At 46.5% G+C, this 13,484-nt stretch overlaps 1 protein-coding gene across 1 annotated transcript; it reads right to left on the bottom strand.

The window, feature by feature from the left end:
- Positions 1 to 491: 491 nt before the first annotated feature.
- On the bottom strand, positions 492 to 4,289 carry LOC149632487 (uncharacterized). Its single transcript, XM_089851065.1, has 6 exons — positions 4,271 to 4,289; positions 3,364 to 4,162; positions 2,428 to 3,061; positions 2,191 to 2,337; positions 1,913 to 2,002; positions 492 to 1,862 (listed from the first exon to the last, which is right to left on the bottom strand). The coding sequence occupies exons 1-6, from the start codon at positions 4,287 to 4,289 to the stop codon at positions 492 to 494; spliced, it is 3,060 nt and encodes a 1,019-aa protein (XP_089707191.1).
- Positions 4,290 to 13,484: the final 9,195 nt, after the last annotated feature.

Genomic DNA, 13,484 nt, shown 5'->3' with positions numbered 1-13,484 from the left:
GACGAGAATTTTGAAGTAGCGATGGAGACTACTACGGAAGTAGGGGAGCCATTCGTTTCTGGGTGCGAGAGCATCCCAATACCAAAATCAACACCCCGCGTTAAGAACAAAAAAAGTAGAGGTTAACGTAGATTCCACCGAGGAAGAATTCCTCAATGAAACTTTCTGAGACAGGCGTTGAATCTGCCAGAATTAATATTTCAATAATAATATTTCATCTGCGAAAACATATTTATTTATTTATTTATTTATTGAACACTGTTCGTGAAGCCAGTGGCTTGTGTACGAACATCAGATACAAAGTGTGATGTAAAAAACAGATTAATTAATGAATATAGGGCTAAGAAACAGTGTAGTATAATGAATGAGATTAAGTAGACTAACACTATAAAAAATATAGGAACATGAGGGAGTAGAATAAACATTATTATGGGGGAATAATCAGAACAGAATAAAAAAAAATAATAAAAAATAAAAAAATAAAAATTGAACTAGTCGAGGAAAGAGCGAAAGTGGTTCGAGAGTTTGCGCCGGAAAGTGGCTTTATTGGTTAGGGTAACAATGTCTTCAGGCAATAAATTCCAATCGTTTATGACTGTGCATGTGAAATGGGATTGGCGGAAGGAAGTACGGGCTCTAGGCTTAGCTAACTTTTTGGAGTTGCCACGGGTACGCGAATCGGAATGGCGGGTGAAAAAGACGGAGAAATCCAAATCAAGTTTACGGTGGAAGAAATCATGAACTAAACAGAGATTATTGATACGGTGTCGCAATTTAGGAGACCGAAAGTGTAAATTGCGGCGAATTAGACTAGTCAGGCTACGGAGTCGCTTGGCAACCTTGTTAGAGTGTGCATTAGTTTTGAGGAGGGGATCAATTAGGACCCCGAGGTCTCTTTCACAATTAGTGGTGGGGATGCAGTGTCCGTTGATGGTGTAATTGAATAGCGGATTACGCCGGCCGAGATGTAAAACGGCACACTTCGCGACATTAAAAGTGAGGCCATGGGCTAAACCCCATGCAACGACAGCATCAAGGTCGTGTTGAAGGGCAAGGCAATCGACCGAGTCGCGGATGGGACGGTAAAGTTTGGCGTCATCAGCAAATAAGATGATGGTTGAGGTAGAAACCGCTGATGGCATGGAATTAATCAAGACATTCAAAAGAAGAGGACCGAGGATAGAGCCCTGGGGAACCCCCTTATCGATTCGTGCCCAGGCGGACACATGACCCTGAAGTACAACGCGTTGAGTTCGGGCAGTGAGGTAGTTCACGAGCCACGCGTGCGCGGAACCAGTAATACCGGCAGTACGAAGCGCTGAGAGGAGGGCTGCGTGGGGAATCGAGTCAAACGCCTTACTAAAGTCCAAATATAAGATATCGACGGAGGAACCGTCGTCTAGCCATTGGGTCCATTCATTAGTGGCACACAGTAAGTTTGTAAGGTAAGAACGGCGGGGGAGGAAACCATGCTGGGCCGGGGTGAAGAAGGAGGTACGATCGAGGAAGGATTTTAACTGTTCATGGACCAAATGTTCACATATTTTGGAGACTTGGTTAAGGGAACTAATGGGGCGATAATTGGAAGGGTCTATTCTGGAGCCCTTTTTGTGTATGGTAGTCAAGTTGGCTTCTTTCCACGCCGTTGGAACACGACTCGTGTAAAAAGAATTCGTAATAAGGAGATAAATGGGAAGGGACAATGTGGACACGAGTTGCCGCAAAAGGTTTGGATGGATACCGTCGGAACCCGGGGATTTGCAAAAATTCAATTTGGAGAGGAGTCGCGTAATGTTGCAAGGGTCGCACACGAAAGAGTTGAGGGTTTGAGGAGGTTCAATAGGTAAAGGGGGACCGGTAAGCTAGGGCAGGCTAAGGACTGAACTGTAGAGGCAAAATAGTCGTTAAGAACGGTAGCAGCTTCGGGAACTGTGGTTGTGCGAGAACCATCAGGATAAGTTATTTGGAGGAGTTTGAAGTGACATTTGCGGAAGCTATTTATCTGGGAGTAGAAGGACTTAGGGTTTTTATGAATAAGCCGTACAAGTGAGTTCTCGTAACGACGCCGTTCATTGCGATGTGTAGTGTGGATGAGGAGGCTGCACGTTTCTTTGCATTACGTAAACGAAGCCAGGCCTTGGCTTTGTAAGAGGGACTTAAGTGGGTGCGCTGAGCTTCCGAGACAGTTACACGTGGTTTAGTGAGTGGGACAAAGGCCTGAATACCGTAGTTTAGAACATTGTGGAAGGCGGACCAATTGGCGTCAATATCAGCCTGACACAAAAGGAGGGACCAGTCAATCTTGGACAGGTAGTGGCCAAACGCGGCATAATCCCCCTTAAAAAAATTAGGTTTAGGAACGAATAAGGGTTTAGCATACGCTAAAAAAATATTAAAAAGCACGGAACCATGGTCGCTCTTTCCTACGGGGGGTAACAAAGTAGGCGTATGAACTAAGTGCATATCGGAGCTAAAAATGAGATCAAGTACATTATCAGTACAGAACGCTCCGCCATCGCGAGTAGCAAAGTTAACAATCTGAGGCAATGAGGTAGTCTTTGTGATATCACAGAATTGCTTTGTGGCTAATGGCGTAGAGGTAGACCAATCAATGTTAGGGTAGTTAAAGTCACCAAGTAGTAGGAACAAATAGTTTTTCGTATCACAATACTTGACTATCACAGTAAGGAACTTAAGCAGCAGTTCATGGTTATTATACGTCACATTATTAGAGCGGTACACGAGACTAACTAAAACCGAGAAGTTTGGCTGTGTCACTAGTACAAGCAAAATATCTAAGCCCTCCAAATGAGGAGTAAAGTTATCCAAGCCAATATCTTGGAACAGAATCTTACATGCCGTAAGGGACGAGAGTAAATAGAGCGCGACACCACCGTAAGCACTTGAAACGCGATCTTGACGGTAAAGAGTTAGACCCGAAAGGGGATACTCACTGTCAAGGACGTCTGGGGACCACCAAGTTTCAGTAACAGCGACCATGGAGAGGCCATGTTGCGATACTAACAATGCAAGTTCGGAGAGCTTGTAACGAGTATTAAGACTGCGGACGTTGGTGAGTAAGGCCGAGGTGAGGCCCAGGTTGAGATGGGGAGCGGTACGGGGAAGTGAGGGAACAACAACGCGATTAGGGGCTAAGGCTCGAAGGCATTGTAAATAGAGGGACGGGCTTGGACGAAAGGCGCGGCGCGGGGGTGGAGGGATGAACGTTTACACGCCCGGTAAGCCCCGAAATGCCGGAAGAGGATGCTGGAAACCGAAACGAGGAGGAGCATAGGTATTCCATCCTACAGGAGGAGGGTACTGATGAAAGTCAGAAGGGGCACGCAGTTGTGGGACACCGACCGGATGAGCATTCGGGCTTGAAACGGGGCATAATCCGCCACTGAAGAGGGATGCGGCGCCATGGGAAGCATCGGCAAGGTATTATGGGAATCAGAAGTGCGGGATCCGAGAGACTCATGGTGAGGACGAGGTTTAGGGCGAGTGGCGAGCGGGGCTCGATGGTGGGGAAGGCGAACGAGTTTGCAGTTACGGACCGCTATGCCAGTTTCGCCGTTGTCTAAAAGCTGCTTAAGTTCAGCTCTGGCCGCGGCATGTTTGGAACGCTGCTTGGGCGTATAGTCAGGGCGAGCTTCAACGGAGAAGCCAGGGTCCGCAGCCTTACGCTGGCGTATGTGGGAGTAAATCAATCCCTTGTGGCCGGGCGAAAGGAGAATAACCTTAACAGGCCTTGGGCGAGCACCTGCAGGGGGCAACACTTGACCGAGACGGAAGAAACGCGTGAAGGATTTCACATTGCAGTCATGTAAAAAGGAGGGGATACGCTCGGAATCAGCATCGGGCCCATCGTCCGGAAGCCCGAAGAGGAGAACATTGCATTGACGGTCCAGCACTAAAGCAGTTTCTTCGTGTAACTGATCTACTATTTCAGTTAGGTTAGGACTGGGGCAACCGTCACCCGGCTGGTTGGCAAGTTGACCTTCAACTTTTATAGTTAACGCGGAAATTACCTCGTCATGACTTTTGATGTCAGGGGCGAGGGCACTAATGACCGAACGCTCGATTACAGCCGATTGGTCGGCCAAAGTAGAGGAGATGGAGGAGAGCGAATTATCGATAGTTTTAACAGAGTTTGTTAAGGCTAAAACATCAATAGAGTTAATTGCGGTATTATCACAGTATTAAGCAACAGAGAGTTTGAGCGCAGAAACCTCAGACTGTAACAGAGTTAGCGAGGTACTTAAGGCACAAAAAGAGCAGGGCGGCATGTCCGAGGGTAACGGCGAGAAAGACCAGTTTTTACAGGTATGGCACAATGTAAAATGTAAGTGGTCGGAATCCGATGGACGCGACGAAACACCAGAGTTAAAGGGGTCTAGAGACGATGGAGAAAAACTCGGATCCGAAGGGGAATCCGAGGACGAGACGGCCTTCACGGGGGTAAAAATCGGCGGAATCGACTTGGTAGGAGTTCTTGGTAGATTCGGCATTGTGCCAAGGCTTAGCGACTAGAGAGGCGAACCTCCACGCGGCGAAAAATAATACACAAAAAATCGCAGACACGAGGGGCCAAGGCCCAAAAAATCGAAACCAAAAGTTAAAAGACACTTAGTAAACCTCACTATTTTTGTATCCTTCTTTTGCGTTTTTAATTAGGAGCGTAACACAAACTCGTAAAAAAAATTAGCAAAACTAACTCCTAAATAAGTAATAAGTCACGGCAAACTTTAAAAGTAACAGAGCGCCGCGAAAACACGTCCAAAACCCAACCCGGCACAAAGTACGAAATGGACACTAGTAGCTTGGTCACCCATACTTACAGTGATCAGGCCATTTCTCAAGCTGATATTTATCAAGCTATTATGAAACTACCAACTAAGTTTTCAACTGGCGTCGACCAAATTCCCTCTTTTATTATAAAAGGTTGTGGGGACTTGCTTCTGCCAGTCCTGGAGCATATTTTTAATTTGTCCATCCGGAAGCAGTGCTTTCCTGACTTCTGGAAAAGGGCTGTAGTAGTTCCAGTTTTTAAATCTGGTGCGTCCTGTGACGTCAAAAACTACCGTCCAATATCGTTACTTTGTGTCTTGGCTAAGGTTTTCGATCGCGTCATGCACCAACATTTACAACGTTGGTTTAGTTTTTTGCCTAACAATTGTCAGCATGGCTTTGTCCCTGGCAGAGGAGTGGATACTAACCACGTCGCCTTTTTGGACTACGTCGCCCCCCAGGTTGAGGGACAGGGCCAGGTAGACGTGATCTTCCTGGACCTGGCCAAGGCATTTGATCGAGTCTCTCACACCTACCTAGGAGATAAATTAGAAGCACTCGGATTGACTGGTAATCTTTTGGCTTGGATTAAACACTACTTGGTTGGTCGTGTCAACGTTCTGAAATGTAATTCGAAAATTACTACCTCTACGTATGGAGTTTCATGCGGCGTTCCACAGGGCTCGTCGTTAGGTCCCCTGTTATTTAATATCTACCTCTATGATTTGCAATTTTCGATTCGAAATTCTTACTTATTACAACTAGCAGACGACAATAAACTTTCCAAAATTATAAACACTAAATTTGACAGTCAGCTGTTACAGCAGGACCTTGACGCGATTGACAGGTGGTGCTCCCGCAACAACCTGGCAATTAATCCAACCAAGTCTATCCACGTGTCCTTCACTAGGCGGGTCTCTCGTGAGATACAAAATTCTTATTCGGTATCGAAGGCTATTATACCATGCAAAACGTCTGTTAAAGACCTTGGTATAATATTCGACCGCGGTTTATATTACAAGGACCATATAACTCGGATGGCTGGTCTGTGTCGACGGACTCTCTCAGTTAGTCTAAAAATTTGCCGAAAATTAAAATCCTTAAGACATTTTCGTGTTTTATATATGGCCCTAGTTAGGTCTCGAGTACTCTTTGGTTGTCTTGCCTGGGAGAGTAGTGCCTTATATTTGATAGCAAAAATGGAAAGCGTTCAAAGAAAATTCGTTGAGCACTGTCACACATACTTTCTATCCAAAGAACCCTATGATTACACTAAGTTACTTGAAACTCTAAATTTAAAATCTATTTCCTACCAATGTAAAATTTATGATTACAAATTTTTATATAAATTAATTCATAACCGATTAAATTTACCTAACCTATTAGTAAATCTAAACTTCCATGTTCCAAGTGTTACTAGAATTCGGAAGACATTTTCCAGCCCTATAGGAACACTGTCTCCCTTGAACCGTATGCAGGTTACCGTAAACACATTTAATGACCAATTAGACATTTTCTCGATTAAATTTAGCCAAATTAAATAGCCACAATTGCCTAATTTAACCTGATTCAATCAACACTCTAAGTTATAACTTAAAATGATTTTTTTCTTTAAGTTTCTTGTTCTTTACTTGGTATTTCTTTAACTAACCTGTAAAGGTCGGGCACAATTAACGTTGCATGTTATTATAACTTTGTATATTTATTGTAATTATTTTATTATTTTTTTTTTAACCTGTGTATATTCTCGTGAGCCGATAGGCTTTTTATATACACAATAAAATTCCATTCATTCATTATTATTATTATTATTATTATTATTATTATTATTATAATGTTGTTACCTGGACAAAACATTACATTAAGAATAAATACGATACATAAATCAAAAATTAATTTTGAATAGACATCCAATCGTCAAATAAAAATTTTAAAATTGAGGACCGAAATACAAAAACAGAAACCCCGTCAGCTGAACATCCATCAATTGTTGAAAATTCTTTCCACTCTTGAGCCTGCTTTCAACCACTGCCAAGGGGCATTTTTTCGGCTCGCGACTGTCACTCTGTTAATCCGCGATCGTCCTTTCCAAGTAAAGTTTTAAGCAGACGCTGAAGCAGTCGACATATATTATATAAATTTTCAAAACGAGGGCTAGTAAGAAGTAGACTGAAACAAGCAAAAATTATATGGAAAATAAAAAATCGAAAAAAGCCTAATAAAACCCTAAAAAACCCAAAAACGGTGGGTTTTTTTAAACCGTGAAAATTATGGTGTTTTTGCAAACAGGAAGAGGGTAATGAACTTATGATAGGCTGTGATAGAGACTATTGTAAAATTCAATGGTTTCATGCCGTGTGTTCGAAAATTGACGTAATTAAATGTGGGAAATGGTTTTCTCCTGATTTCTAAACAAAGAGCTCAGAATTGGACTGCAAAAAAGATTAATTAGTGTTTATTAAATGTTAATTCGTGTCAATAAAGAGAACAAATGTTGCTTTATACAATTTCATAGAAAAGAGAAACATTTAATCCATTGGAACAATGGAATCGCACGGAACCCGACATTTGGGCGCCGACACTTAGGCGCCGGTCATTTAGGCACCGCCACTTAGGCGCCGGGACAGTCAGGCTCCGCGACATTTAGGCTCCGCGACAATTTGGCACCGAGACATTTAGGCTTCGCGACAATTAGGCACCGAGACATTTAGGCTCCGCGACAATTAAGCGCCGCGACATTGCAGTATAATTTTCGTGAAAGATTTGAGATATTTAATAAAGGAACAGACAAGGACTGTTATGCCTATATTCTTTTTATTCAACTGACATCAGAATTCAACCATATTGTTGCTTACCTTCATTGGCTTCCCAAAATAATATACCTCTTCCAAAATATTCTTGTTTATCTTCATTGAATTCCCAAAATAATATGCGTTTTCCAAAATATTCTTGTATATCTTCATTGACATCCCAAAATAATATGCCTTTTCCAAAATATTGTTTTTATCTTCCAACTTAGGTTAGGTTAGGTTTTTTTTTATTATTTTAGGATATGTTTTGTAAAAACAGGTAAGGTTTCGTGTCCTTTAATGGATATTGCGAACATAGTCATGCAGTGACGCACAGGGATTGTTATTGTTATTGTTGAAGGGGGTGACGCGTCGCCGCTTCGAGCACCGATACCAAGGGTATATTGTGCGCCCCGAGCTGGTTAGACTGCGAAGAGTCCTGTCGCCTCGATGAATCGGAGAATCCGATTGGCCGAGACAGTAGAGAACTGGTGAGGTTCCATAGTATGCATGTCAAAATGCTCAAACCTCATGGCCGCGAGGTAGTCGCAGCTGCAGAGGATATGGGAGGAGGTTTCTTCTACCTCCCGGCAGAACCTACAGAGTGGGTCATCAACGATGCCCAATAAGTGCAGGTGTCTATTCAGCCGGCAGTGTCCAGTGAGGAGACTGGTGACCAGCCTAATTTTGCTTTTGGTGAGGGCAAGCAGTTCCTTTGCCCTAGTGATAGAAGGACCCGGGACAAACTCCTTGGCTTGTCTCTGCCCATCCATGTCAAGCCAGAGCTGCAGTTGAAGTGCAGACATCCGGCAGTGAATCCTATGACGAATGATGCCATGGGGGATGGGAACCGCAGGCTCAGGTCCGAAGAACTTCGCCTCAGCCCCCCTTTTGGCATACATATCAGCCCTCTCATTGCCCAGGTATCCGCAGTGTCCTGGCACCCACAGCAATTAAACCTTGTTGCGGACAGCCAGAGAACACAGCAAATCCAGACAACTGAGGACCAGTCTTGAGTCAACAAGGCACTGATCCAGTGCCATGAGGGCGGCCTGACTATCCGAATAAATCTGAATCGTCCGTCCGCGGTAATTTTTCTTGATGCAGAAATCCGCACATAAACAAATGGCCATGATTTCCGCTTGGAAAACACTGGCAAAGTTGCCGAGGCTCTCGTAAAAACCAAACTTCTTGGTCAAGCAGTAGACCCCGGCACCAGCTCCAGAGTCCGTCTTCGAGCCGTCTGTGAACCAGACGGTCTCCCCCCCAGTTCCAAGGACTGGGTTGGTCTTCCAATCAGTGCGACTAGGAAAGTGCACGCTGAAGGGCTTGTCAAAATGATATGATACAACAGACTTGTCTGAGACCATCGCAAGTGATGGCTCGAGACTGCTGTACTCACTGAAGAGCTTGGTGTGACTGAAGTCCCAGTGCTTGGGCTTCCACCAGCCGTGGTTGTTGAGCCTACAGGCTCCCATAATAGCTTCCTCCTCAATAAAGAGGTGGAGAGGAAGCATATTCAGAAGGATCTCCAGAGAGGCTGTGGGGGTAGTCCTCATGGAGCCCGTGATGCCGATGCACGCCAGCCTTTGAAGCTTGCGTAGTTCATCTTGGGCTGTTTTAAGGCGAACCCTGGACCACCAGACAAGAGCTCCAAAGGAGATCACCGGCCTGATGATTCTAGTATAAATCCAGTTCACGGCACTGGGGCTTAAGCCCCAGGATTTGCTGACTGAACTTCTTATACGCCAGAATAGAATTTTGGCCTTCTTGACGCTAAGATCAAGATGGGATTTCCAAGTAAGCTTGGCATCAAAGGTCACGCCAAGGTATTTGACCTCGGTGGACTTCTTCAAAACCTGTCCAAAGAAGGAAATATCATTGAAGAGGTCATTGGTCCTCTTCCGAGTAAACGGTATAAGGACAGTCTTGTTGGGATTAACGGTGAGGTTAACATCCCTACACCATTCCTCAACAACATGCAAGGCAGTTTTCATCAGTGCAGCGATCGTTGCAGGGAACTTCCCCGTAACAATCACTGCTATGTCATCCGCATAGCCAAAGCAGTGACACCCCCCCCTCCCCGAGTCGACCCAGCAGCTCATCCACCACCAGGCACCAAAGAAGAGGGGAGAGAACCCCTCCCTGTGGACAGCCACGTTCGGTGGAGATCTCCAGGGATTCCCCGAGAAGAGACGCCGTCACCCTGCGATTCGTGAACATGGAGTGTATCCAACGACACAAAGTGTCGTCAATACCAAACCGCTCCGCAGCGCGAAGAATAACTTCACTAGAGACCCTATCAAAGGCTCCCTCAATATCAAGGAAGATGGCTAAAGACATCTCCTTGAACTCGATGGCCCTATCAAGGCAGTTCAAAATGCCATGGAGCGCCGTCTCCGTAGATTTGCCTTTCTGATAAGCAAACTGAGCAGTGGACAGGGGAGTATGGGAGAGAATTCCATCCCGCAAATACCTGTCCACCAATTTCTCTAAAATCTTTACGAAGAAAGAGGTAAGACAGATGGGTCTAAATGCCTTGGCCTCAAGATAGCTCGTCTTCCCAGGTTTGGGAATAAAGATAACCTTCGAGCGCTTCCAGATATCCGGAATATGCGTCAGAGCAATGCAGGCCCTGAATATCCTGCACAGATAGGGGCCAATGGCGTCTATACCTTCCTGAAGGAGGGCAGGAAAGACGCCATCTGGGCCAGGGGACTCATAGGGCTGGAACGAGTTGACAGCCCACTTAAGTCTGGAATATGTAACTGTCTTATTGGCAATGCCCCAGTCCGACCTGTGTGCTCTCCGAAAGTACACGGGGAGAGCAACGGTGCATGTGGGGACAAAAACCTTGGAGTCCGGAAAGTGTACCTTAAGCATATACTTTAGGGTATCAGTCCCTGACTTGGTAAACTCACCTTCTGCCACCTTAATGGTGCTGAGCTGGTGTGTGTTATCATGAGCCAGGATCTTCATGATCTTGGCAGTAGCGGGGGCATCGGAGATACTACCGCAAAAGTCCCTCCAGGAGTTCCTCTTAGCCTCCCGGATGGCTTTATTGTACTTGTTGAGGGTCTGTCTATAAATAGTCCAGTCCCCAGTCCTCTTGGCTCTATTAAAGAGTTTACGAGTGAGCTTGCGAAGCCTGCCAAGTTCCGTATTCCACCAAGGAACGAACCTTGGCCGGCTGGCAGGCTTCGCTGGACAGTTATGGTGGTAGGAATTGATAATGGCCTGTTGCATGAGATCAACAGCCAAATCAAATTCCAGCACCGAGGTAAGTTTAGTAGCATTACCTCTGAGTAGGAGGCAAAGTTCCTCCCTGTAGCTGGACCAATCGGTCCGACGAGGGTTGCGCAGTTCCGTCTTAACCGAAGTTGACTTGACTGCGACCGATAAGCAGATGTGCCTATGGTCTGAGAGAGATGGTTCATCAGACACATGCCAGTTAGATACAGACAGACTGATATTATCTGTGGCAAGGGTGACATCAATGACCTCCTTTCTGTTAGAGGTAACGAAGGTTGGTTCATTGTGCCTGTTGAGAATATGCAGGTTCGTACCGACCAGATATTCAAGCAGTTCATCACCACGTTTGTTGCAGTCGCTGCTGCCCCACGTGACATGATGAGCATTGGCATCACAGCCAAGAATGAGGCTGTCCCCCTGCCGCTCACAGTGGTCGACAAGAGCGGCAACCTCCTGTGGTGGGGGGGAGTCCGTGGCATCATGTGCAAAGTAAGCAGACGCTATGACAAGGCCAGTTGCCTCTCCAAAAGAGGAGGGCAATACCCTAATCACAGCAGTATCCCTAGTGAGGTAGTTCGGAAGCGGAAGGGTATCGAGACCCTTCCTTGTCAGAACACACGCCCTGGGGTTGAGTGAGGTAAAATCATAAGTAATGTTACCTACATTCTTTAAACCAAGGATTTTACCATTATGGATCCAAGGTTCCTGAATGAGGGCCACATCCAGGCCCTCTAAGGCAAACCTCCGACAAAAGACTGCCGAGGCTGCTTTGCAGTGATGCAGGTTGATCTGGATCTCCTTAATGCTCATGCCACAGAAAGAGAGACGGCCTTAGCCGCTACTTGGCAGCAGCTTGGAGTCCCGATCCAGGACCGGAATCTCCTTCGCCACCGCCAGCAGCAGCCCCGGCCTCCATCTCCATCCTAGTGTCAGGAGCGGAAGTCCTCTCGGTATCAGAGTCCTTCAAAAAGTCGGACTCTGTCCCGAGGTCTATGTCCGAGCCATCTGGAAAGGATGGCTCTAAGTTAATTCCAGCAATATTTGCTGCCAGCTCCCCACTCACGCTGGCTGCGGTATTGCCTTCATCATCAGAAGCCTCAGAGACCTTCTGAAGAGGGTCCTGTGGTGCGTTCAGGACCTTGAAAGTCCCGACATCAACACCAGTGAGACCCTCAAAGCCGGCCTCCTTGATGGCCTCTATGGAGGAGCCATCAATTAGGAATATCCTGCGTCTGGTGCTCTTCTCATCGAACGACTTCAGGCACCGCCAACAGTCGGTCAGAAACCTTCCGTTGTAGGCCTTTACTCGCCGGAGAAGAGCCGCCGGATCAGTGGTGCGACGGTCCTTGGTACGGAAGGACACCTTGAACGGCTTCGGGAGCTCACAGGCTTTCATCACTGAAAGCCGTGTTCCCCCTATGGCACGCTCATTCTGGTGCAGCACCTTCACGAGCCATTCACCGGTCGCAGAATCTCCACATGAATAGATCATGGCCCCAGCCATGATGTGGAAATTTAGGGGACGCGGCAGCGAGCTTCCCGAGGAGAGCTCAGCGTCCAGTGCGTCAAGTATAGCGGCCTGGATGGGAACAACGTCCGCATCCGTGACCGCATTAGTAGGATAGCCATCTTTAACGATGGCCATCTTGACAATGCTGGCGACGTCGCAGTAAGACTTAGTCTTCTTTGGCGCCGCCGCTTGTGAGCTAGGCGAGGGATCAGAGTCCTCTGTCCTAGCTCTCTTCCCAGAAAAGGTGGTAGCTTCTCTTGCACCAGGCGTAGAGTCCGTACCCGAGACGTTACTTCCAGCACCCGAAGGTACAGGAGTCCCATCTCGGCCCGTATCTCTTGCACCCAGTGCAGAGTTCTGGCCACCTTGTAGGGCTTGTTTTCTTCGGCGGTTGGCCTTTCGCCTCCTATTAGCCTCACTCAACTTGGTAGAACCCAGTTGAGGGGCAGGAAGCGATTTTTGGCTTTCCGCCGATTGAGGGTGCAGCTCGCCCAGAAGCAGGTTGGGAGTTGCCTCCTTCCCTGAGAGAAGGCTTGGTGCCGGCAGAGCCGGCTCCGTGCCCAGGTTTGTTTTTAGTTTTAGTTTTAGTTGTAGTTTCCATAAAGGTCCCACGAGTAATGAGGCAAGTAAGAGGTCACCACCCGGTAGTCCTCATCCCGGGTGGAAGGCTAATTACCACGGGGTTTCGCCTGGTACCGCACAGGGATAATACACGGTGTGCCACATTGAGAGTTCATTACGGATTTTTAGAAGAAATAGTGGAAAAATTATCGGCACGTAAATGTGTCGACGCCTAAATGTCGTGGCGCCTAATTGTCGCGGCGCCTAATTGTCACGGCGCCCAATTGTCTTGGCGCCCAATTGTCTTGGCGCCCAATTGTCTTGGCGCCTAATTGTCTTGGCGGCTAAATGGCGGCACCTAAATGTCACGGACCGGAAGCGCATAGATTTATTAAGGCGCTTGTAGATACTTCTTCATCTGGAACACTGTCCAACAACTCAACCGGTATTTTAGAATGTAAAATTGCATATTTTTGCCTCATAAAACCTATCACCCTTTCAACGTGGATTCGCACATTTGCCAGTTTCCTAATTTTTTCTACGTCATACGGGTCTAACTGAGATAGACCTTTTGTAAAAGC

The sequence above is a fragment of the Phalangium opilio genome, unplaced genomic scaffold (assembly GCF_054372755.1).
Source record: "Phalangium opilio isolate 3A_F unplaced genomic scaffold, DU_Popi_V2 ptg000099l_1, whole genome shotgun sequence".
In the NCBI taxonomy this organism is placed as follows: Eukaryota; Metazoa; Arthropoda; class Arachnida; order Opiliones; family Phalangiidae; genus Phalangium; species Phalangium opilio.
The sequence above is the reverse complement of the archived record's forward strand: the minus strand, read 5'-3'. Positions and strand labels throughout refer to the sequence as shown.